Source organism: Coenobita brevimanus, chromosome 91, assembly GCF_032717465.1.
Source record: "Coenobita brevimanus isolate Jiangsu-jjx chromosome 91, ASM3271746v2, whole genome shotgun sequence".
NCBI classification, from domain to species: Eukaryota; Metazoa; Arthropoda; class Malacostraca; order Decapoda; family Coenobitidae; genus Coenobita; species Coenobita brevimanus.
Window position 1 is genome coordinate 32,367,485 of NC_137044.1, and position 26,216 is coordinate 32,393,700.

The window sequence follows — 26,216 nt, forward strand, 5'->3', positions numbered from 1 at the left end:
GTACTGAAGGTGATACACGAATGTGGCAATATCTGTCTATAAGTAAATTGTATATATTTAGTTTTACTAGCATTAAATGAGACAAGGTTGTTTTGTCCTCATTCACTGATCGTAGATAAGTCTTGAAGTATGGAGATGGCTGTACTGAGTTGAGAGGTAGAGATATTAGACTTTGTAAATGGGTGTCTGAGTGTGAATGAACTATGTAGTGTTGAGTCATCTGCATGTGAGTGGATGGGATTGTGGGTGAGAGATACGAGATCATTAATATGAACCAGGAACAGGGTTGGGGCCAGAACTGATCCCTGTGGCATGCCGGTGTTAATTGAGTGGAAATTGGAATATACATCATCTACTTTACATCTTATTTTCCTGTCACTGAGATATGAGGAGACCAAAGGAACAAAAGACGTTAGTCCATAGCAAGGGAGTTTGGACAGCAGGGAACGGTGCCATATTGTATCGAAAGCTTTAGAAATATCAAGGGTTACTTCATGAGTTTCTCCATGTAGGTCAATTGACTGATGGATGGTATGAGTTAGGAGATTAAGTATGTCAATGATGGATCTTTCGTGGCGAAAACTATATTGTCTATCACTAATTAAGTTGTTGGATTCAAGGTGTTTAACAGTGTGCTTATTAATTAAAGTTTTAAATACCTTACCAAGAGAAGATGTGACTGCTATTGGTCTGTAATCAGAGGGGTCAGAGTGTCAGGACTCCATATTATAAATACAAATCATAATAGATAGCATGATGGATAGATAGAAAGATAGATAGATAGAAGCACCAAGCCAGGGAGTTAGATAGGTAGTGTATCAGCGAGAATCAAACAAAAGGAAATTAGCTTGGAACTCTAAAAGTGAAGGAATGCTTGTCGTGCACCGGAAGCTGTACATACACACAGACATACAGTGTTCTAGAAGCTTCACAACAGTATAGCCCACGTGACACGACCCCTGCTAAACGAGAATGTAGGAATCAGAGCTCCGAACGGGGCAAACCATAGTACCGGCAGGAAGTGAAAAGATCAAATAAGAAGAGGGGTCCGATTAGACTTAGCTAGTAAATTAAGTCCCTGCGTAATACATACTCTGCTCAACTTAGACTTTCTTTGAAGATAATAAATCAAGATCAGCTCCCTGTATTCATCTTTTACTCCTCCTGCTCTTCGATTACCAAAATAAATTTAACCAAAACTCAAGACTTAAATATTACAAGACTAAAGAGTTACATATATATAAATGGTGGCTACGAAGTCCAACAAGAAGAGGAACTTCCTTTCTTTGGAATTGGGTGGATATTGGCTTCTTTCCATGAATTTGGGAATGAAGAAGTACATATGCATAGTCTGAATAATTTAGCTAGAACAGAGGCAAGTTCAGGGGAACACTTTTCCAAAACAACTGGCGGAACTCCATCTGGGCCTGAAGCTTTGTTGGTAGGTAAATTGTCTAAGATGGATTTTACGTATCTTGTCTGTAGTTTAAGTGGAACAATTTTGGGAGAGTCAAGTTCTAGTACTGGGATGTTCTGGCTGGCAAATGTACTGGCAAAAATGTCTGCTTTCGCACGTGGGTCATTTGTAATGTTGCCATCTGAAGATTTCAGTGGGGGAATGGAAGATGACTTGTTAAAGTTATTATTGAAAGAATTAAGAGTTGACCAGAATATTCTATAGTTAAGTAGTTTTGATGCTTTTGAAGAACATTTGATTTTGCTAGATTTATTACATATTTTGCATGATTTCTAGCAATTTTAAATTGAGAGTGTGATTCAGATGTTTTTTTATTTTAAGTGAGAGTTATATGCTAATGACTTTTTTCCTGTTGCTCTGGCACAGTTGCCATCAAACAATTTTGGAGAGTTCAATCTTTTATTGAACTGTTGACTTGGTATGAATAAATCCATACCAGCTTGTATTAAATCGCAAATGTGGGACTCGGTAGAATTGGGATCACTAGAGAAGAAAGACTGCCATGGAATGTCAGCAAGATAATTTTTAAATCCATCCCAGTCTGCCCTATCAAAGTGCCATCGGGTCACCCTGACAGGTTCAGAATGGGGAGGTGTGGGGGGGGTTAATTAATGAGGCTTTGATGAGATTGTGGTCAGAGGATCCAAGTGGTGACAGTACCTCTATCCTGTATTGATCTGGATTATTTGTCAAGAATAAATCCAAGAGATGGAGATTATGGTCCGGATTATCAGGTATTCTGGTTGGTTGCTTTACCAGCTGGGTGAGATTAAACGGTTCTGCAAACAGCTCGCACTCTAGACCAGCGTCATCAGTCCTGGGAGAATGCAATAACCATTCAACATTATGTATGTTAAAATCACCCAAAATGGTAATTTCGGTGCTAAGGGCAAGGTTAAGGTTACTCAACTGTGTGGATGTGGAATCAAATACACTGGGTTCCGAAGAAGCATTAGGGGAGCGATATGATGACGATGATTATTTTGGTCTAGTAGTAATTTACCCAAGTACCAGCAAAGTTTAAGATATTCCATCTATATAGCCCCATTCACCTGAGACCGGCTTTCCTAACTCCGTACACATAAAATCTCTGTGAATCGCTACTTGCCTCCTGATGGCGTTCATGCCGATGGGGAGATCGTAGCAGCTGGGCTTGTCCCCAGCTACCTGGATCTTACCCACATCGTCGATGGACTCCAGTGATGAAAACAGGGCATTCCACTTGTCTAGACCTCGCTCCTTAGGTGTGCCTGCCAAAATGGGAAAGATATTATCAGGGGGTGTGGAATGATATCGCCACAGCTAAGATACAGACCTAGAATATCAAAGAGTTATCAGCACCAGCAGCGGCAGCAGAGGGAGGAGAAGGAGGAGGAGGAGGAGGTAATTATTGTTGTTGTTGTTGCAGCAGTGGTGGTGGTAGTAATTGTAGGTAGTAGCAAGGCCAATAACTTATTAGTCTTGGGTAGTAGTATGGTAGTAGTAGTAGTAATTCCAGGTTCAACTTAATATGAACCCAGTGGATTGCAGGCTGAGGTTGTCCCCATCTTCCTTTCAGGGGATAAGGAGGAAGCTAAGAGAAGTACAGTGTGTGTAATTAGTCAGCAAAGTCACCCGGCTACTGGTGCTATCACGTGAAGGCAACCCTCTCCAGGACCAAAAAACAATGTGACATGGTGATAAAGTACATATTGGTTAGTACTGGAATTGGTCACGGATCGTAACTGATAACATAATAAGTAATGAAGTCAAAATGAAACATAACTATACTTTTTTACTCTATCTTGGCCTAAAATTGACGTATCTCCATTTTGAATACTGAGTTATAACAAGAGATTACCACTGGAATATGATGCTAATCACTGTAAGGTGCTGTGAAAATGGCATAGAGCTGCAACATTATCTCTTTCTGCTACTGAGCTTCGCGTAGTAAGCTGAAAAAGGACGAAAATCTGGGACAAGTAAGAGCAAAAATCGTATAGCATGATACTGAAGTGTTAATCTATTTTTAGATCTCTGCATTCAAGATAGAGATATAGCAGTTTTAGGCCAAATTTTAGTGAAAACAGTTATGCTACATGGTTGTCAAGTTTGCTCCAACGTAGGGAATCAGTGAAGGGAAGCCTAGCTACCAGACAGTGTGTTGTACCGACGTACCAGACAGTGTGTTGTCTAGAATCAGGGCGAGGAGTCCACCGAGGAGCATGGAGGTCTGGAGGAGTACCGTGAGCACCTGGTCGAGCAGCGGCACCCCAGTTGCTATGATGCCGGGGTTGTTGGCCAGCCACTGATGGTATTATGTATTATTTATCGGGTTATTTGTTTATTTGTGGATTATTATTTCTACATGGATTATTTATGCGACATGCGAAGGTGGCATCATCACTTAATCGCTTCAATCCGGTGACATATTCTGTAGCTATTCTCTCCATCTAAAGACGGTTTCATTCATCTTAGGAGAGACTTATTCGGTCTGGAGAGGTTAGCTCGAACCTCTCCAGTAACAGGGAGATTTAATAACTTGAATAAAATCATATGATGGTAGCAAGAATAAATTGGTATAGACCGTCACTGAACTGCATGGAATACTACACAGTTACAGATATATAATTACATTGCAGTCGACATTTCTGAAGGGGCCAAATAACAATGCCTAACAATGATTAAAAAAAAAAAAAAAAAGTCACATGTGCTGAATGATATCTATAAAGTATGAGCCTAACACTCGTATACGACGAGACTATGCAATGTAAGTAGGGCAAAATAACATCTAAGGCAGAAACCTGAGACCATATTATTCTGTGCAAGTATACGATTACACCAACCACACTTGTGCAACTCTTACGATTCGTTTCGTTTCGTTTCGTTTTTGAAGGCTCTGACATGCTTGCATGCGTTGACCTTGGTCACCAAATGGCTGCTCTCGATGCTGCTTAGTCTCCGGCAGCCTCCCTGTTCAGTCCCTTAACCCTGAGGTCAAACTTAAATGACCTCGTCCCAGGTATTTTTTGATCTACTCCTCGCTACCCCACCCCTAATATTAACGCTTCCCACTTTCTGCACCCAATTATCATCCCCTATCCTCTCCACATGCCCAACCCACCTCAGTCTACCTCTCCTTATCACAACACCAATACACTCCAATCCCATCCTACCCTTCAACTTTTCCATCGTAAACCTAGCCCTCCCATGCCTTGCACTCAAGAACACAATGCACTACCACCTAATTATTGCCATTTCAGTACCTCTGAGCCAGCAAATGTTTCATATACAGGCAGACTCCTACTTACAAAGGATCGACTTACAAAAATCCGCAGATACAAAAAAAAAAAAAGTGTGTGTGTGTGTGTTCTTACCTAATTGTATCTTTACAGGAATGAGTCAAGCTCGTACTGTCCCTTGTCTTAAACCATATTTATCGTACATATCCTTAAATTTGTGAATTGTTTTGGCACACATTATTTTATTCGGTAGTGCATTCCACTGATCAATTGCTCTGTTTGGGAAACTGAATTTCCTTACGTTTTTATCACCTCTATTCTTATGCAGTTTCTTGCAGTATCCTCTTGCTGATGCTTCCTCATATGTTAAGTAATCATTTATGTCTATTTTCTCCTTCCCTGATATGCATTTATATAGGATTATCATGTCACCTCTTTTCCTTCTCTCCTGTAGTGTTGGTGAATTCAGTTTATTTAGTCTTTCTTCGTAGCTTAGATCCCTTAAGCTTGGTATCCATCTTGTAGCGGCCCTTTGAACTTTTTCAATCTTGTCTATGTGTTTTTTGAGATGAGGACTCCTGACTACTGATGCATACTCCAGGGTTGGTCTGATGCATGATGTTATTATCCTTCTTAGTATGTCTTCATTTATGTATGTGAATGCTATTCTCATATTTGCAAGCAGTGTATACATGTTCCGTACCTTCTCACTGATATGGTCAGCCGGAGATAGTCTGTTATTGATAATCACACCTAGGTCCTTCTCTCTTTCTGATGTGTGTAGGGTTTTATTTCCTAACGAATAATCCCAATCAGGTCTTTTTCCCTTTTACCAAACTTGATCACATTACACTTGTCCACATTGAATTCCATTTGCCATGTACTACTCCATTAATGAAGTTTATTTAATTCTTCGTGTAGCTCTTTACAAGAGTCTGTGTTAGTAATTCTCCTTAGTATTTTTGCATCATCTGCAAACATATTTAGATAGCTTTCATTTCCAGTGTTACTGTCTATATCATTTATATACACTAAAAACATGATTGGTGCCAGCACTGAGCCCTGTGGTACTCCACTAGTCACTTCTTCAATCCCGTTTGGGGTGGCCACAAACAAATCGCCTCCAAGTCACCCTGTCTCCCAGCATTTCACTGCCCTGCTCCCAACTCACACCCCCCTCTCTCATATACCTCTCCACCCCATCCCTCCCTCTCATCCTCGGCCTCCCCCTCCCTCTTCCCCCCTCCACCTCACTCACATACACTCTCTTCGTCAGTCTTTCACCCTCCATCCTCTCCACATGGCCAAACCACCTCAGTGTGTTCCTCATAACGCTTCCTATCACATCCACATCCACACCACAACGCTCCTTTATATCCTCATTCGTCAGCCTGTCTCTCCATGTGACTCCACAGGCTCCTCTTAATTAAATAACTCAATTCCACTGCTCTCACTCTTGACTTGTGTCCTTCCAACAACGTCCAAGCTTCACTTCCATACGTTAGAGTTGGTATCACAATACTGTCATGTAGTAACTTTTTCACTTCCATGCTCACTTCCCTGTTTCTTATCACTGCTTTCAAAGAACCAGCAACCTTTCTTCCCTGCTGTACCCTTTCAAGCACTTCACCCTCCAAACCTCCATCCTTACTCATCACACTACCCAAGTACTTAAACGTACTCACATTTTCCAATTCCTCACCATCCAACCTCGCTGTACATTCACTGACTTCACCTCTCTCAAAGACCATCACTTTACTCTTCCCTACATTCACCTTTAGATTCCGTTTCTTACACATTCTCCCAAACTCATCCACCAAGCCTTGCAGCTCCCCTTCGTCTTCACTCAACAACACAGTATCATCTGCAAACAACAGTACAGGGAGTTTCCAAACACTATCTTATTTCTCTTTTGTGTGTGTGTGTGTGTGTGTGTGTGTGTGTGTGTGTGTGTGTGTGTGTGTGTGTGTGTGTGTGGAAAGGATTTCTCATCCACTTTTACTCGTTTAATTCAGATCAGATATGACTGAAATTGATATTTCCATGCCAAAGAGACTTTGGTGAATTGTAACTAACTGTTGTACAGTACATTATAATCGTGCACATTCCTGCACTGAGATATACCATCCTAGGTTTCCACTGAAGAAATAATTTTGCCGTTATTTTATACATATTTGTAATAGTAATTAAGTACAGTATATGATATTCTTTTAATTCCCGGAATCATTTATCGATGTTCAGACACTGTTAGTCAGCAAGGATATTAATGTATATCAGAGGGAAATTCCTCATGAGGCTGCTTTAAACGGAAAACGCGAACATATAGGTGGTCTTCAGTTTCCAAGTTATGTGAAAATCCATTATGAGAATAAGGAGTGTTTGACTTCTCTGCCTTGCTTCTGAATTCTTCCTTTAATGTGGCAAGCTAACTGAACACAGGCATTTCTGACAAACACTCGTACATGACTGCCAGAAATTGGAGGCCAGCATTCATGTTTGCCCAGACAGTTTTAAAAATACGGCTGAAATACCTGCAAACTTATGTCTAACTGTGATTAACTGCATTAACTGCACATCAAAATCTAAATAGAAAATGCCCCCATAGAAGTGAAAATGTTGTACAGTCGCATTCAGAAGCAAGGATATACACCTTCCCGTGTTGTCTACGATGTGACCACTGCTGGTTGTTTATGGACCAATTTCACTGACCGCCTCTGGTTTACTTGTCATCAGTGCACCAGGCAGTAAGTGAATAAGTTCCACATTCCACCAGCAGTGGACGCTAAAGTTGACAACACGGGAATATATTTATCCCTACTTATGAACGCGACTGTACATTACCTTTGGAAATGCAAGGCCGAAGAACAAAGGGAAGCCGACGACGAAAATGTTCCTTGATGAGTCGAGGTCGACGTACTGGAGAGGGGAAAGGCCGATGGCAGTGACCATGGAGAGCATAATGCAGAACATCCCGCCCACGACCGGCTCGGGGATGATAGCGAACACCGTGCCGAACTTGCTGAACACACCTAACAGCAGCATGATCACCGCCGCAGCCTGCACCACACGGCGACTGCTCACCTGTGTCAGACACCTGTGTAGGCTAAGCAAATTCACATGCACCACACACCTGGCTATCTCCATATCTGTACCACATAGCAGCTGCCCAACTGTTCCATGCACACCTGACTGTTCATAACCTACCTGCTCCTACACGTGCATCACACACCTGTTCCTTCTTACACGTGCACCACACATTGGTTGTTCACCTGAACCACACAGCTGGAGTTGTGCCACACCTGTCTGTTCCCTCTGTTCCAACACCTGCACCACACACCTCTTCTTTCCCTCACCTGAATCAAACTGCGGACGCCCACGTGAACCACTCAGGTGAATCATATCTGTCTGTTCCCTCACCACCATATCTACCTCACATTTCATGCATGTACCGTAAACAGTCCCCATTTAAGCCCCCACACCTGCTTCAGTCTCTACACGTGCACCTTATGCATGTGCGTCCATGCAGAACGTCACATCTGCCTGCGCCTACCATAGCGGCACTTATGAAGTTGATGTTCCCTGAGTATGAGGTAGTGAATGTCTTAATAATTACAACATCCATTTAAGACTCCACACTCGCCTTAGTCCCTACACTTATATATTGCACCTGCCCCTCTAGACACCTGCACTCTTGAAAAATCAGGTGTGTTCTCTGAGCATGAGGTGTGAATGTCTTAATATTACAACACAGTAAGACTCCTAGCCTGTCTTAATCCTCACACCAGCATTACACTCCTGTCCATCTCTACACCTGCACTCCCACGTAACGCTCACCTTAGTAACCCCGATAACGCCGATGTTTTGCGAGTAGGATGTGGTGCCGTTGCCGGTGCCCCACAGTCCGGCCAGCACACAGCCCACGCCTTCCACGCAGATGCCTCGGTTCACGGCGTGGGTCGGCGGCGGTGGGGCTCCTGTACACCACATTCACAGCGTCACTAACAAACTTAAGAGGATATGGCCCGCAATCCTAATCTTGGGCAGTTAAGGAGGATGCTGAGTTGAGAAATTGCCAGTGAATCAGAATGTTAAGCCCATGAAAAAAGGTACAAGCTTTTCCACAGCAAGCACTGACCAGACTGAGATGAACAGGCTAAAATATATAAAGACTAACACACAGATATACCTGCTCGACTAAAAATATTGCGTATCGTTTAAGAGGTGAGCAATATTTTTATAATAATAAACGTTCGTATTGTCTATAAAAGCTCCAACATGCCTTCATGCATAGGCCTTGGTCACCTAATGGTGGTTCTCCACGCTGCTAAATTTTTAGTAGCCTCCCTATTCAGTCCCTTAGCCTTGAGGTCACACTGTATGACCTCGTTCCATGGCTTTTTTGGTCTACCTTTCGCAGCCTTACTCCGATGTTAACACTTCTCATCTTCTGTACCCAATTTTCTTCCTATATCCTCTCAACATGCGCAAACCATCTCAGTCTACCCCTCTTCATCACAGCACCAGTACATTCAAGTCCCATCCTTCCTCTCAGTTCTTCAGTCGCAATAATAATAGTAATAATAATAATAATAATAATAATAATAATAATGTTGATGATGATGGTGATTATGATGATGATGATGATACCATGAACATTAAAGTCTGACCTGCTATACTGGCACAAGCGTAATAGTCACTGATGCTCTCGATTACGGAGGCCAGTATTCCACCCAGCATCCCACACACCCCTGCCACGCTCACACGAGGCACACCCCACTGACCTGTTGGGGAGGGGGGGGATAAAAGAATTACACACACACACACACACACACACACACAAATGCACATCCTTATTCTTACACATACCACCCTCACTGCAGACATCCATCTTGAATCTCATCTACTGTAGAGAATACAAGGTCTACCCGCGTGCCGTCAGCTCAGGATTTGATGTCACTCGGTACCCACTCGGCCCTTAGTCTCTACTCTTCCACACAGAATAACATCCAGAGAAGGCAGCATTTTCCTTCCATGCATTATTATTTTCCAAGTTCTTTGCTTCTCATCGGATTATAACTAGGTAAATGAACCATGTAAATGTAATGAGAAATAAGGTACAGAATATCATGTGCAGTTTACTACTAATACGAGAAAAATGACATTCGGGCTGCTTCACAGTTACTTTAAATCATACATATTTACCCCCACCAAGGAGGTTATGTTTTTGCCGGCGTTGGTTTGTTTATCTGTATGTCAGCTAGTAGGATTACTCAAAAAGTTATGTACAGATTTTGCTGAAAATTTTTGGAGGGGTAGGGTATGACCCAAGGAAATATCCAATAGATTTTGGTGGTGATCGGATAATCATCCGGATCCAGGAATTTTTTAAAGGATTCTTTACCATTATGGAATAGTGGCAATTTCAATATTTTTACTTCGAACTCGATAAATAATGCCCACAATGCTTGCACAAAAATTATAAGATAACGTCTCCATAAGATCTATCACACACCCAGTTTGATCTGGATACAAGAAACATTCCGGATCTAGTGATCCAAAATGTTCAAGTGTATAGGGCTCACGGAAAATTCACTACTGTGAGATAACAAATAAAGCTTCAGACTTGCAACTAATATTACCTTGCCGGAGGTCTGCAATCTCGGATTGCTCTTGTCTTTACTAATTTTGTCACTTTCTTTACCATGTTTTTTGATGTTAAGCTCCCGTTCAAGACATGAATTTTCAATAATGTTCGGCAACAAACAAAGTCTTTCTTTTTGTGTGTCCGACTCGGCATAGGCTACACAGCAGGTTCTCAATGCCCAGTAGTCCTCCAAAATACCATACACCACCACATGTCACAACTTCAGTGCAAACACCCACCATTCGTGTTGAACATATGCTAGGATTGTCTCATACAGGACTGGTGTATTGGTATTAGCGGGGATATATTTATGACATATCAGCGGGTCTTCTGGTAGATCAGTAAAGTCTGCTTTTATGAAATTCAAATCTTTAAACTATTCCCTGCCCCAGCCAAGATTCGAACCTGGGTCCGGTAGGATTGCAGGCCATCTTTACCCATTCGGCTACCGCCTCAGTTTGCATACGAAACAAACTTGGCATTATCTGAAATGCTTTATTCCTGTGATATTCTTAGGCTAACCGGCTTTTCATTCCTCTCTCTCTCTCTCTCTCTCTCTCTCTCTCTCTCTCTCTCTCTCTCTCTCTCTCTCTCTCTCTCTCTCTCTCATTTCCTGTCAAAATATTACTTGGTTTATGTTTTGAAATATGAAAAATATTTTACCCCTGGGGGTAGAGGTTTTTTCAAGAATACTGTCCCAGTATCCCTGCTTGTCGTAAAAGGTGACTAAAAGGGTTGGCGGAGGGTTAGTGCCCCTCCCCGGAAAACAACTAACTAAAAAAACAAACAATAAGCCTCGGACAAGGACTGACCAAACGATGACGACCAAGGACCGGACAAAAGACATGGTAATTGGAACTTGGAATGTAAGAGGAGCGAATGATGAGGTGAAAGAGAGAGACTGTCCAGGTGCTTGAGGGTGTGAAAGTGGATGTATGTGGAATAACTGAAACAAAATGGAGAGGAGAAAGTGTGAGAGAATGGGAGTATGGATGGGGTATATGTGCAGGAGTAGGTGAGAATGAGAGGGCAAAGGAAGGAGTATGTATAGTTGTGTGTAAAAGATGGAAGAGGAGCATAAGACAGTATGGATCAGTTGGGTCAAGGATTGTGTGGGTAAAGTTGAAAGTTGGAATACAAATGTGGGCGATTGTGTGTGTGTATGCACCAACGCAAGATCGTGCTAGAAGAGTGAGAGAAGAGTTCTGGACAAATGTAGAAGTGTGCATGGAAAAGTTTGGAAGGAATGAGAGAGTGTTTTTGATCGGTGATATGAATGGTAAAGTTGGGAATGTGAAGGTGGATGGAATAGTTGGTGAGTGGGGTGTGCCTGCTGAGATAGATGAGAATGGGAGTGCGTTAGTGGACATTTGTGCTGGGAGGGGGTTGGTGATAGCCAATACCCTCTTCAGGCATAAAATGATCCACAGGTATACATGGCGAGTGATGAGAAGGGTGGGTGGTGAACTGAATGAAAGGAAGGCAATGATTGATTATGTGTGTGTGGATGAAAGGATGCGAAGATGTGTAATGGATGCAAGAGTTTATAGAGGTTGGGGGAGTGGACTTTCTGATCACTACTTGGTGGTGGCCAGAATTAAAATTAAAGTAAGATGGAGGAATAGAAGAAGGGAAAGACGAGAGGAAGGAGTAGTTGCAAGGAGAGTGGAAAGGTTACAAGAGGATGAGAAAAATGCAGAGTATAAGAGAGAAGTGGAGGAACGATTAGGCAAATATGAATTGGAGCAGATGGGGGACGTGGAAGGTGTGTGTAGAATATTTACAGAAGAAATATGTGCAGCACGTGATGTGGTGTGTGGAAGAGAAGACGGAGGGGTGTGCAAGGAACAGCGTGGTGGACTGAAGAAGTGAAACAGGCTGTGGCACAAAAGAACAAAGCATACAATGAATGGATGAGAAATAGGGGCGTGGAAGAAGTTGAGAGGCGGAAGAGAGAGGTATATGTAGAAAGAAAGAGAGAGGTGAAAAGATTAGTAAGAGAGAGTAAGAAGAGAGTGGATGAGGAATCTGGAAGGAATTTGAGTGTAAAGTGGAGGGACTGTAAGAAAATGTTCTGGAGAGAAGTGAAAAGAGTAAGACAGGGTGGAAGTCAAGTTAGCAGGGGAGTGAAAGATAAAAATGGTAGATTACTAGTGGAGAAGGGAGAAAAAGTGAGCAGATGGAGAGAACACTTTAAGGAATTGTTGAATGTAGAGGATGGAAGTAATGCGGGTATAAGTGGCTGGGGAATGGCTGGGAGAAGGAGGGAGGTGAGAAGACAGGAAGAGATCAGTAGGATAGAAGTTGTGGAAACAATGAAGAAAGTTAAATCGGGGAAAGCCCCAGGAATTGATGGAGTGTGTGGTGAAATGCTGAAGCATGGGGGAGAGATAGTAGTAGAATGGATGTGGAAGATGTGCAGATTGGCCTGGGAGGAAGGTAGAGTCCCCGAGGATTGGAAGTCAGGTATAATTATTCCCTTGTACAAACGAAAAGGGGAAAAAGAAGTGTGTGGTAATCATAGGGGCATTTGTCTTCTTAGTATAATAGGAAAAGTGTATGGTAGGATACTTATTGACAGAGTTAGAGAAAGAACAGAGAAATTAGTTGGAGAAGAACAGGGAGGCTTTAGGAAGGGAAGAGGTTGTGTAGATCAGATATTCATTCTTAGATCTTTAGTGGAAAAGTTTCTAGAGAAGGGAAAGAAGTTGTATGCGGCTTTCATGGATTTGGAGAAAGCATATGACAGGGTGGATAGACAAGGATTGTGGAAAGTGTTAAGAATGTATGGAGTAGATGGAAAGTTGTTGAATGCTGTGAAGAGTATTTACGATGGTGCAAAGGCTGCAGTGCATGTGGATGGTGAACTAAGTGAATTTTTCTCTTTGAAAGTTGGTTTGAAACAGGGATGTGTCATGTCTCCATGGTTGTTCAATCTGTACATGGATGGGGTAATAAAAGAGGTACAAGGTAGGGTAGTGGCTGTTGGAGTGGCTCTGGTGAGAGAGGATAGTGTTTGGAAACTCCCTGTACTCTTGTCTGCAGATGATACTGTGTTGTTGAGTGAAGACGAAGGGGAGCTGTAAGGCTTGGTGGATGAGTTTGAGAGAGAGTGTAAGAAACGGAATCTAAAGGTGAATGTAGGGAAGAGTAAAGTGATGGTCTTTGAGAGAGGTGAAGTCAGTGAATGTACAGCGAGGTTGGATGGTGAGGAATTGGAAAATGTGAGTACGTTTAAGTACTTGGGTAGTATGATGAGTAAGCATGGAGGTTTGGAGGGTGAAATGCTTGAAAGGGTACAGCAGGGAAGAAAGGTTGCTGGTTCTTTGAAAGCAGTGATAAGAAACAGGGAAGTGAGCATGGAAGTGAAAAAGTTACTACATGACAGTATTATGATACCAACTCTAACGTATGGAAGTGAAGCTTGGACGTTGTTGGAAGGACACAAGTCAAGAGTGAGAGCAGTGGAAATGAGTTATTTAAGAGGAGCCTGTGGAGTCACATGGAGAGACAGGCTGACGAATGAGGATATAAAGGAGCGTTGTGGTGTTGATGTGGATGTGATAGGAAGCGTTATGAGGAACACACTGAGGTGGTTTGGCCATGTGGAGAGGATGGAGGGTGAAAGACTGACGAAGAGAGTGTACAGTATGTGAGTGAGGTGGAGGGGGGAAGAGGGAGGGGGAGGCCGAAGATGAGATGGAGGGATGGGGTGGAGAGGTATATGAGAGAGGGGGGTGTGAGTTGGGAGCAAGGCAGTGAAATGGCGGGGGACAGGGCGACTTGGAGGCGATTTGTTTGTGGCCACCCCAAACGGGATTGAGGTTTCTGGCAATAGATAGATAGATAGATAGATTAGGTCAAGAAAGTTTGAGACAGTGAGATTAGTTCCGACTGCGAGACTAGTTCCGACCTTTCCGGCCGTGAGATTAGGTCCGATCGTATGATGAGTTCCGGTCGTGAGATTAGTTCCGACCTTGATATTAGTTACAGCCGTGAGATTAGTTCCGACCTTTATATTAGCTACAGCCTTGAGATTAGTTCCGACTTTGATATTAGCCGTGAGATTAGTTCCGACCTTGATATTAGTTACAGCCGTGAGATTAGTTCCGAATTTGATATTAGTTACAGCCGTGAGGTTAGTTCCGAATTTGATATTAGTTACAGCCGTGAGATTTGTTCCGGCCGTGACAAGGGGCGCCTAACCACAAGCACAAAAATGGCGTTTATGTTGCACTCTGAATCAACTCTGCCATTAGGCTTGTGGCAATACGTAAGCAAGTATCCTTAGCCTCGTGTATTATTGGGATTAAGGAACATGAATTGTTTGTGTAACAACGGTTAGTGTCACAGTCAATCTATGTGAACTCTGGAAATAGGATTTTGTTGCTATAAACAGAAACAACTTTAGCCTTATTTCCTACAGGGATAAGGGATGCTGAACCACTGAGAGTCCCTGATCAGTCCTCCAGCGAGGTCCGTCCTGGCCTTGCTGTCCTCAGGCAGCACCTCAGCAACTGTCAGGACCCAGCATAGACCCCAGGAGAGCAGCATGGACAGCACCACCTGCAGGGGAAGGCAGGGGAACATGACTAAGTACGTAAATGCTTTGATTTTTGAGCGACGTGATTGTCCAGATGGCAGTGTTGTACCCACACATGGAACACAATAACCCTTCCATTTAGTAAGATGAATTGCAACTCAGATGGAATACCTCTTATCTGTCAATCTATCTATCTTTCTACCTACCTACCTACCTACCCATTTATTTGCTATCTATCTATATATACTGTAGATATATATTATTATACATGAATACATACATACAGTATATAACTGAATACAAACTTGTTTTTTTAATTCTACATTTTCTGAGTGGTGGGGGAGTAGGGAGGAGGGAGTAGTGTGGCAATCACTGCATTACATTGTTTTTTCTTGAACTACCACCCGGTGATCAGCTACAAAACTCAGGGGAGGATAGCCACTGAAGATCGAACAGTTATTTATGAAGTGGCAGAGTGCAGCTCAGGAAGGGATGTGACAGGGACTGACAGAAAAAATCCTTGCCCACAGTGGGAGTGGAGTGGAGTGGAGTCTGTGTTATCTCAATCCTTACAGTTATAATAATTGTTATGCTGGATGTTTTTAGTCCGACTTCTCGTTCTAAAGACACCAGCGACTGAGCGGGGTCTTCTTTCTAGACCGGAAATAGAGCACTTACAAAGGAACAGGGCATAAAAACTCGGCAAGACACCTTAACACATATATTGCCTTACTCCAACTTCCTTACAATATACATATAATGGGGCACTGAATGTGGGATGGGTATAGTGACCTGTTAGTTAATACTGGTACGCCAAGTTACATAGACACTGTGGTTACACCTGAGTTACTGCACAAGAGAATATCACATAGGGGTGGAAACACAGTTCATACACTCGGTCCCTTGGACTCTGTGTAGTATGCTGGTCTATTTGCACTTAGGTATCGCCACACACTTGTATATTGCTCTAGTCCTGGGAACTTAGGTACAAACACAGCACTCTGAGTAGATTGGGGTAGAGACACTTTAAGGATGGTGTTCCGGTCTCACTGTTTCTGTAGCACACACAGTCACTGTAACTATTGAGTCTCTAATACAACACTGGGGTCTCACTATGTCATCACTGGGCTACCGAGGTCAGGGCTCATTTGAGGTGGCGCCCGGGAGTCAGAGGGAGACCTACTGGTGAGCCCTCCTACAGAAGGCAAGGGACAGCTCTCGGGGGCGTCGCGGCCCAGGCGCGTTTCTGGTCTGGGGTGCAGGGAGGCCCTTTCCTGTCAGGGCCTCGACCTGGTGAGGGGCCCTCGGGGCTGGGGCCAAACAGTGTCAGGAGTCCGGCCTGCCACTTGTTACTCCGGGCGGAGGGCCGACGGTGAATGGGGCCAGGGCGGCCTGGGACTGCGGTCGCCTCTAAGTTGGGGTGCCGTCAAGGGATAACTGCGGCACCTCTCCCGTGGGGCGTCCGTCAGGACCCGGCGTCGTCCAGGGGCAGGCTGGAGAGCGTGGATCCTGCCTTCAGCGACAGGGCCTTGCCACCACTCCTGGAACAGCAGCACCTCCGGGGAACCACACGTGGAGGGAGAGACAGAGGGGCATCCCACGCAGCCGCAGGATGGAGAGTGGGCCGTGCAAGGGACCTTCTCCTCCGGGAGAACCCTCGGGACTGTGGACAAAGGACATACAGTGGCCGTCCCTTCCCCAACGCTTATAGTGGCCGTTCCTTCCCCGGCACGTACAGTGGCCATCGCCGCGGTGCTGCTCCCAAAGGAGGAAGAGGCAGATGAGGGACGTACAGTTCCCTCCCCTGCGTGTACAGTGGCCATCGCCGCGGGTCTGCCTGACCGACAGGGAGTAGCTGAGGGACGTACAGTGGCTGTTCCCTCCCCAGTACGTCCTGTGGCCGTTACTGCGGTGCTACTCCCATAGGAGGAGGAGGAGGTGGATGAGGGATGCACAGTGGCCGTTCCCTCCCCGACGCATACAGTGGCCATCATCACGTCACGGTTCCACTCCTCCTGCCTTTGCCTGTCAGTGCACATACAGTGGCCGTCACACTGAGGCGGGCTCCAGATGTGGCTGCAGCAGAAGGGTGTACAGTGGCCGTCCCTTCCCCGGTACGTACAGTAGCCGTTACCACAGGGCTGCAGGGGGAAACAGCAGAAGAGCATACAGTGGTCGTCCCTTCCCTGGTATGTACAGTGGCCATTACCGCAGTGCTGCCTGGGACTGTATCTGAAGCAGTCCCACCCCGATCCTGACGAGGGCTGGTCCGGCCGAGAAGTAGTCTCGCATCCCTGCGACATCATGGTTGGTCTGGTTGAGGGGAAGAGGGACACAAGGTCGGGCACCTGAGCCCGTCTCGCTCTGGGTCAGCATCTCACTTATATACCTGGCCCACTGTGTGTCCTCCTGGGGTGGGGGTGGGGCTGTGGCTCCATAGTGGGGTAGGGGGGTCCGGCAGCGGGAGTGCACATTTTCGTAATACCGCCATCCGATTCAAAGGAAAAGAGCTCGGAGATTCTTCCAAGTTGTCATAACTCGGTTTTGATAAAACCATTTGATTCACAGGGAAGAGCCTGATTCCTGCATTTCTGCATATTCGGCTGTAACCCCTAGGATACACAATTCGATCGATCGAACTTCCCTGAAAACCTGTAGGCCTATATGGAGCCGATTTTTCGACTCTTACATAAGTAAAGAGTTTTATGCCCAAGGTTTCGAGCTTGAATTTACACACCTTATGCCGCAAACCAGAGCATTTTAGACCAACTGGTTCATGAGCTATAGCCCGTCAAAGTTGAAAAAAGTTACCCTTTCAAGCGGGGCGACTCCAGTTTTCTATGCGCTCTCACCCCTTCTCTCCTTCATTTCTCCCCTCCCATGACCTTCCTTACCCACTCCCATCACACCCCCTCTCTTTCTTCCCTTCCCCCGTACCCCCTATGCAAAATCTTTTCTTGGTGTTACACACACACTCCAGCACCCTCTCCCCTCACCCCTTCCCCCAATCCTCTCCCCTCAGAGCTGTCAAATCAAGTAGCTGTAAGAATTTCAAGGGAAAAAAAAAAAACACTTGAGATACCCCCCTCCCCCCCTACCCCCACCCTTCAGAATATTCCAGCTCATTTTTTTTTTTTTTTTCAAACAGTAGCATGCACAAAAATTATGTCGGTGTTCCTCACTCACTCCCAACATCCTTCTCCCTCGACACTTCTCCCCTCCCACCTTCCCTCCCCCCATCCCCTTCCCTCACAGCTGTGTAGCTGTCAAAATAAAAAAAACATACATGAAAAAACATACATTCTTTGTTTTGTGCATCAGTGTATACAGGTACACAAACAATCTGGTATTGAATGAAAACATGCGACATGAATAGTAACAATGACGTATGATACTCTAGGTTGGGGGGGGGGGAAAGGTAAGTGGATGGCATACTATAGGGGGTGGAGGTGGGGGGTGGGGTGGGAAGAGGCCTGGAGAGGTGGTACGGGAGTATAGAGGTGGGAGACAAACACCATAAGACAAAGAGGACAGGCAGAGAGGGAGTACAGGGGTGTGGAGGGTGGGTAGGGAGGATATAACCCTCCCCAGGGAGGAAGGGAGCTGGGGACCATGGTGGCGTGATGGAGGAAGGTGGGGGAGGGGGAGAGAGGAAACAGGAGGCGGTCAGAGACGAGGGAGGGGAAGAGGGAACAAAGGTATTGGGGTAGAAGAAGGTGGCAAGAGGTCGATGGGGGAATTACCCCCCCACCATGGGTGGGGGGCCCAGATCCTCCCCCTTCCCTCCCCATGACTTAGTTCTCATTGGTTTGCATCGATATACGTCACAATCGGGTGGAAGCCTAGAGTCCGCAGTTTTTTTGTTTTACAAAGGCTCCTCTAACAATCACATTGAGCATGTAGCGTAATCCTGAAAAAGGATCGATCGATCCTGTTAGTGCTTTAGGGGTTAATCATAAGGCCATGTGACTCACAGGAAAAAGCTTGAAGACATGGACCCAGGTCGTGTGGAAGCCGGAGCGCCTGGAGTAGGACGGGAGAGGGAGGCTGATGTCCTTCATGCACTGTGAAAAGAGGATCAGCAAAACCATCGTCCTGCAGGAAACAAAGAGGATCTTTAGTTACCACAGCCACGACTATAATGATAACCCTAGACCGTTGTTACTCCTGGTGGAAAACATCTTGATGGAGTTTTCCAAGTTTAACATGTTTGCTGTCTCTTAGGACCGCCTCCTTGTAGTCCCCTAGCACCTCATCTTCAGCAAATTATTTTGTAGACTATCCGGAATATTGTTATTTTTCAATCACGTGAAACTATATTAGAAAGTATTATCTTGACAAATGCGGAAATAATGTGGCACGGAAGCCTACGAGTACATCCCCTAGTGTTGTGGACCTCGGTTCATGTGGATATAACCCTGGTGGACTGCAAGTAACTGGCTGCTTCAGCCGGATGGTACAAGAGATCTTCTGCTGAGGTTATGCTGGGAGATTGTTTTTGTTGTGAGACAGAGGTACATGAATAGGAGTAATTGTGTTGCGGTGTGTGGGAATGCATTATAGTTCATGAGCTGCATTTAGTGTTTGTACTGATGCAGAGAAAGGGTGCTGCCCACATTTTAGTCTGGCTAACTGATCCGGTGACTCTCCAGGATGGGCAGCTTCTATGATATAAATGTTTAGTGGGGGTTCATGAGGGATGCTGGTTGACTTTAGTGTTATCATCATAATCACTCACTACACCTCATAGCTAAGTAGTTATACACCAAAAGAAAATTACAACTCACAAGAGGGAAACACCCCAGTGGAGGGAGGCTTTGTCGATCGCCACATCGAAGAGGGAGAGTCCAATCAGAGTGACGGTGGGCGCAAGGGCCAGAGGAGTGATCCACGTGATAACTAGCCCCACCACACCTGCGGGTTAGGTAGGAAAATGAAGTGAGGTGACTGAGGTAAACCGTACATCAGCTTTTTTTGCTCGTGGATGATTAAAAGCATTTTGTGAAGACCATTACATACGACAGCTGAAAACCTGAATGTGTTTGAACAGGGTTTCGTTCTTTTGTTTTTCGCGTGCCACCTCGAGCGTTTTTAAAACAGATCCACCTGTCTAACTAAGGATGTTTACCGATTTTCACCTCATCCCATTGTTAATTCAGTTGATGTCAGTGTGGTGTTTATGGGATCAGAGCCCGCCTTCTCAGTTATTGAGGCTCCCTATGGCATCTTCCTTTTTCTGTCTGCAAAGAAGAAAGTACTAAAAGCTGAAAGCGCACAGGAAATCTATTCTTTCCAAGATTAAACAAGAGAGAGAGAAATTGGAGGTGATAGAAAAAGCGAATACTGATTGAGGGAAACAGTTCCAGGGTTGACCTGTTGCATACATGGAGGAGAGAGTATCGGTCAAGTTCTATAGTAGAGAGCTGGACAAAAAAGAGAGTAAGAGTGCGTTTTGAGATATATGTTATTCGCCTGCTGTAATAGGTTAGGGATACAAGCAAACAGTTCAAAAGATCAGTGACTATTGCAACAGCGCTAGTCGAGGAATACGCATGCAACAATGCGGTGACAAGAGATACTGAAGGGAGTCAGTAAGAGCAAGGAGATGATGAGGCGAAAAACCTTAACAACTCGATCCTGTTTAAAAGAGTTGTATGAAGCAAGTTTCCCGAGACATGAGAGCTGTACTCTACACAGGGGCGAATAAGACCCCTGTAGAAAGTTAACAGATATTCAGGGGTATAGAAAGGCTAGTAGTCGACTAAGGACATCCAGGCTCTTGAAAGCGGATTTTGCAAGGGAGGTAATGTGATCTTTCCATAGCAGGTCCCGAGAGAAACTCCAAGGATACTGAAAGATAACGAAGGAGTGAGTCGCATATTATTAAATATTAGGGGATACCCTTTTGAAAGCTTTTGTCGAGTAGGAAGGTGCTGGAATTGAATTTTTCATATATTAAAAACAACATCGTTTCTTTTGCTTCAGTCAGGCATAACAGTCAAGTTAGATATCAGGCGTGTCGATTACTAAGACACCTGCCGTGAGAGACGCCGTGAGAAGTGGGTGGAAATACGAAGGATGGAGTGAGCAAAGAATGAGTGGATAGGGCTAGATGTGCAGCTAAGATGATCACTGGTGAACGGAAGAGAGTTGGTGATAGAACAGAATCCTAAGGAACACCATGTTTGATAGCGTTAGAAGAACAGTGGCCATCTACAACAGCAGCTATAGAATGACCGTGCACACACACACACACACACACACACACACACACACACACACACACGCACACACACACACACACACACACACACACACACACACACACACACACACACACACACACACACAAAACCTCATCCTGTCTTACCTGTGAATCCTATGATGATCTGGAAAATGGCAGACACAGCGATAGCGCCCTGCACCTCCCTTATGCGCACCTGCCACACCTCTTGCTTCTCCTCCGCCGTCATGTTGGCCAGCGGGAGGTTCTCACACGCTGGGAATGAGGTGGTCAGGATGGCTATGGTCGGCACTAGGAAAGAGGAACTGGTCCCTTGCACGATAGGTAGTCTAAAAGGAAAAGGAAAAGGAAATGATGATGGAAGTGTATGAAATTATACCCAGGTAATAGGATTACTCTACACAGGGAATGACGTGGACATAAACACATACAGTACACACAAAATATTTACAGGGTGGCCCATATAAAACGCACCTCCTCCACTCCACCAGGTGCCTTCTCGTGTGTTGTAGGGACGGCTTAGTCAGGGTTATCAATGTCTAACATGTAGTATTCATTTTTTTTTTTATCCCACCGCCATCTGCACGCCCACATCAGCTGAAGGAGCCGTCCCTGCAACATAAACACCAGGCCAGTTTCTGGTGGAGCCATATTTATGTGCCACCCTGTACTTTTATCTGTTATTTCTTATTGTTCGAGTGAGCGAAGCGAGCGAGAACATCAATTTTAGTCACAGGTTGGACCCCGGACATATGTATCCGAGTGAAAGATTTATCGCATCAGCAAGAAATGAGGGCAGGGGTCGGGAGGAAAACTCTGTAGTACAGTACTGAACTGTTTTCGATATCTCAGCCAATTTTGAAGTTACAAGGAAGACATTAATTTGGAAATAGCATAAAAATCCTCAATTATTTTCATTTCATAGACAACCCGTAATTCTCAGTAGTTTTTCCATAAATTGAGGGAACGATTTTTTATAAGGCAGATTAGCGTAACACCCGGCTGCGAAAGAAGTAACAGTCTGAGGTTGCGTGAGTAGCGCAGCAGTATCTTCCGATGATTGGTGAGAGCAACCAGGTTTTGCCTTCTCAAAACAAATAAAAACTTCTGTTTGGCTTTTTCTTTTTTTGGAAATTTTTGGCTGAATACGAGTCAGGCTAATACAATACTCTGTTCGACGAAAGAAACTCTGAATTTCTGGTTCCAATTGGAGCGCAGCGAGAGATATGATGGAAGTAATTTTTGTGAGTAAAAAGCAGTCATTATAAACCTGCTAGGTCCCAAGCCCTAGACCTAACACTAATACAAGAGGAGTATTAGTGTTAGGAAGTGTGAGGGAATACTTTTGGTGTAATATAATAAGTTCTTTTTAGTGTTTTCAGGTCAGGCAATCAGAGGAAGATGATGAGCCACATGACACAATATTCAGCACTGCCTGACTTGCTTGCTCGCTCGCTCGAACACGTTCCACACTGGACGCCTGTTACATGTTTTATATATTAAAGTTTGTTGAAAGCCGTTTAATTGCTTCCTTTTTTTATGTGTCAGTTTGCATATGATAATTATTGCTAACCTGACGCCGAAGGTGGTCTGCAGCAGTGTGATCATCCCTGCCACGAAGATATTGGTGCACACTAACTGGCCCCGGGCTGGGTCAGTGTCGCTTATGCACATGAACTGACTCACCAGCACAGAGACGGCTATGGCAGGGGTTATTATGGTCAGGCAGTGCTGGGGGTAAAGAGTGATTGAATGACTCACTAGGATATGACTCATTAAGAACTGACTCGACCAGAAATGTTGCAAAGGACTGAGTCACCATGGAAGGGCCACGAAGTAACGCACCAGCACAGAAATGGCCGTGGTGGGTCTTATCATGGACAGGCAGGGCTGAGGGAAGAAGTGAGTGTTTCCTTTACTGGCCTACCAAGAACAGACTCATCAAGAACTGACTTACCGGGAACTGACTCATCAAGAACTGACTCACCAAGAACTGACTCACCAAGACCTGACTCACCAAGAACTGACTCACCAGGAACTGACTCACCACGAACCGACTCATCAAGAACTGACTAACCAGTTACTAACTGACCAAGAAATGACTTACCAAGAACTGACTCATCAAGAACTGACTCACCAGGAACTAACTCACCAAGAACTGACTCACCAGGAACTGACTCACCAGGAATTGATTCACCAAGAACTCACTCATGGGAAACTGACTGACCAACACAGGGGTTCATCACGGTGGGGCAATGCTGGGGAGAGGGGGAATGAGTCTCTTAACTTCGGAACCTCGTTACAGTACTATTCTTTTCAACCCTGGAACGTGTTTTGTCCGTTTATTTCTGCTGCCTGCGGACGATTTCACTCATCATAGGGGAGGCCATATGTAGTGAAGGTGAAAGCTAAATCTAACCACCCTACTGTGAAAAAAAAAAAAAAAAAATCTGTCCTTACCTGAGAAAAAGGGTCTGGATATAGCAAGAATAAACAGCCCTTACCCAGAAAAAAAAAAAAAAATCCGGATACAGCAAGAATAAACAGTCCTTATCCGGCAAAAAATCTTCTGGATAAAGAAAGAATAAAGAGCCCTTATCCGGAAAAAAAAAAAAAAAAAAGTGGAGATAGCAGGATTGAGCTAAAAAAAAAAAAAAAAAAATACACCACTGAACAGAAGGGGTTAAGGTGTATGCCATCATATTCCATATCCATCACTACCCGGGACAACGATGTGTGTCTGTCTGTATGTATGTTCGATCTGTGAACCATTCTGCGCGAATAGAAAAAATGTTAATGAATAACTACATAGATAAACAAACAGGTGAATAAAAAGTTACATACGTACATGAATAAATAAATAATTAAATAAACAAACAGTCACTTACTAAATGCAGAATAAATCGCTGAAGAAAAAGTGTTACTGGGTCTCCAGCACCACCAAAGCAACACCTCACTTGCTCGTATTATCTCATTTTAGTACTCTCTCTCTCTCTCTCTCTCTCTTTTTGCTTTGCACATAGCATTGAGTACTACACCCTTGTATGTTATTTATGTAAACTGTAATGATAAAAAGGAAATTAACAACACACAAGAGAATGATAAGGTCCAACAGGCAAAATAAATCGCTAAAACAGTTCCTCAAGTCTTCTACATTTAACCTGTCTTAATTTTGACCTGCCGCAACCCACAGTCTGGAAACAATGCCATCTCGGCGACCCATCACGTCACACGGATATATTTCATAGGTGACATATCCAGGGTCATACAGGTGGTGGCAATTAATTTACCCGTAATAGAACATGCTTACCTTAAACTTACTTTAACATTATGCCAGCAGGAAAAAATATAAAATAATCACCTGTCACTAACCATAAGTTCAAATAACTTTAAAAATATGGACTTTTTTTTTTAAGCTTCCAGTTTATATACGTACAGTATGTCACACACACACACACACACACACACACACACACACACACACACACACACACACACACACACACCGCTCGCTGGTGCAGTGGTAACGCTCTCGCTTGCCAACTGGTGGACGGGAGTTCGCGCCTTGCTCAGGTTGCGAAAAGTTTCACTGACGAAGTGGGTGGTTACTGTCCCCCTTGAGCAAGGGGACGGGTGTGTGCGTGTGTGAAGGTCACAGCCTTGCCCTTAGATCGGACTATATGAGCTCTCAGCTCCCTTCCGGGAGGGTAAAAGCTGATGATCACGACCATCAAGTGATCCTGACCGACCCGGTGAATTACACACACACACACGCAATACATAATTGAACTCAGGAAATAAATTGCCTATACTCTTTGAACTTGGCCTTAAATTGTCATCTCTCCATTTTGAATGCTGAATTGTAACCGCAGATAAACACAAGAGTATGATGCTAACCAGAAGGAGTGCTAGGGATGAAGGTAGAGCCGAAGCCACGAAGAAGTGCAATGGAAAGGAAGGTGATTCATAGCACTGTCTTAAAATTTGAATGAGCCGCAAACAGACAACATTTTTGGCCAAATTATGGTGAAAAAAAAGGCATTCTTTGCCAATTTAAGGTGAAAACGAGGACATTCTTGGTCAATTTAAGGTGAAAAAGACGACATTCTCGGTCAATTTAAGATGAAAAAGTGGACATTTTTGGTCAGTTCAAGGTGAAAAAGACGACATTCTTGGTCAATTTAAGGTGGAAAAGAGGACATTTTTGGTCAGGTTATGGTGAAAAAAAAAAAAAAAAAAATCTTGGCCAATTTAAGATGAAAAAGACGACATTTTTGACAAAGTTAAGGTAAAAGAAAAAAAAAACTACATATATTCCACCTGTAGGCCGAGGAAACAACAAGTGTGCCAAGGAGGTATATCGTCCACAGAGTACAAGAGATCGCCACTCGTCCCCTCCTTGTCGTCATTCGTCCCCTCCTCGTCGTCATTCGCCTCCTCCTCGTCAACACTCGCTCCCTCATAGTCACTCTGGAGGCCGCACGAATTGGTCTTCATAGAGGATGGGATGAATCTGACGCCTGAACCATCTGTGGGCGGCTCAGGTCCCACGCTTTCTAGATCCGTGAGTGGCATGTTGGGGTCCACGAGGAGCTGAAAAATAAAATAAAATAAATAGATCGTCGGGACTGACTCAGTCGGATACGTTTATGTGAAGCTACAGAAAGTGGTGAATGTTTTTGGTGTATCAGATAGAGCCAGGATTCCGGGGGCTTGAATGATGAGTGCATGGAAGCGTGGCCCATTGGATTGGACAAATTTGGGCTGTCTGGACATTGCTACTCCTCACCCTGCCCCAAGGTAGGAAAGGAGGTCCTGATGATGATGATGATGATGATGATGATGATGAAGAAATAGATAAAAGAATAAATAAATCAATAAAGATGAAGGAAAATAGCGAAAGGCGAGAAAACTGACATCATCTAACTAATCAGTGATGGTGGTCACCCCAAATGTATTTTTCGCATTCAGGTGACCCAATATGCTGGTACGGGGAGCTTAAAAAAAAAAAAAAAAAAAAAAGTTACTATTAATATTTTCCCGACAGACCGCAGGGTAATGAAAGGAATTGTTATCCATCAAGTCTC

The 26,216-nt window shown here is 44.2% G+C and overlaps 1 protein-coding gene across 1 annotated transcript in view; it reads right to left on the bottom strand.

Annotated features, from left to right (window-relative positions):
* LOC145411954 (solute carrier family 23 member 2-like) overlaps positions 1 to 25,704 on the bottom strand; it is a 31,563-nt gene extending 5,859 nt beyond the window's left edge. Inside the window, exons 1-11 of the mRNA XM_080281924.1 lie at positions 25,450 to 25,704; positions 22,703 to 22,860; positions 21,256 to 21,458; positions 19,673 to 19,799; positions 18,860 to 18,980; positions 14,767 to 14,908; positions 9,366 to 9,479; positions 8,533 to 8,672; positions 7,540 to 7,779; positions 3,635 to 3,764; positions 2,586 to 2,727 (exon numbers count right to left, since the gene is read on the bottom strand). Coding sequence (XP_080138050.1) covers positions 2,586 to 2,727; positions 3,635 to 3,764; positions 7,540 to 7,779; positions 8,533 to 8,672; positions 9,366 to 9,479; positions 14,767 to 14,908; positions 18,860 to 18,980; positions 19,673 to 19,799; positions 21,256 to 21,458; positions 22,703 to 22,860; positions 25,450 to 25,704 — 1,772 coding nt within the window. The remainder of the gene's footprint in view (positions 1 to 2,585; positions 2,728 to 3,634; positions 3,765 to 7,539; positions 7,780 to 8,532; positions 8,673 to 9,365; positions 9,480 to 14,766; positions 14,909 to 18,859; positions 18,981 to 19,672; positions 19,800 to 21,255; positions 21,459 to 22,702; positions 22,861 to 25,449) is intronic.
* Positions 25,705 to 26,216: the final 512 nt, after the last annotated feature.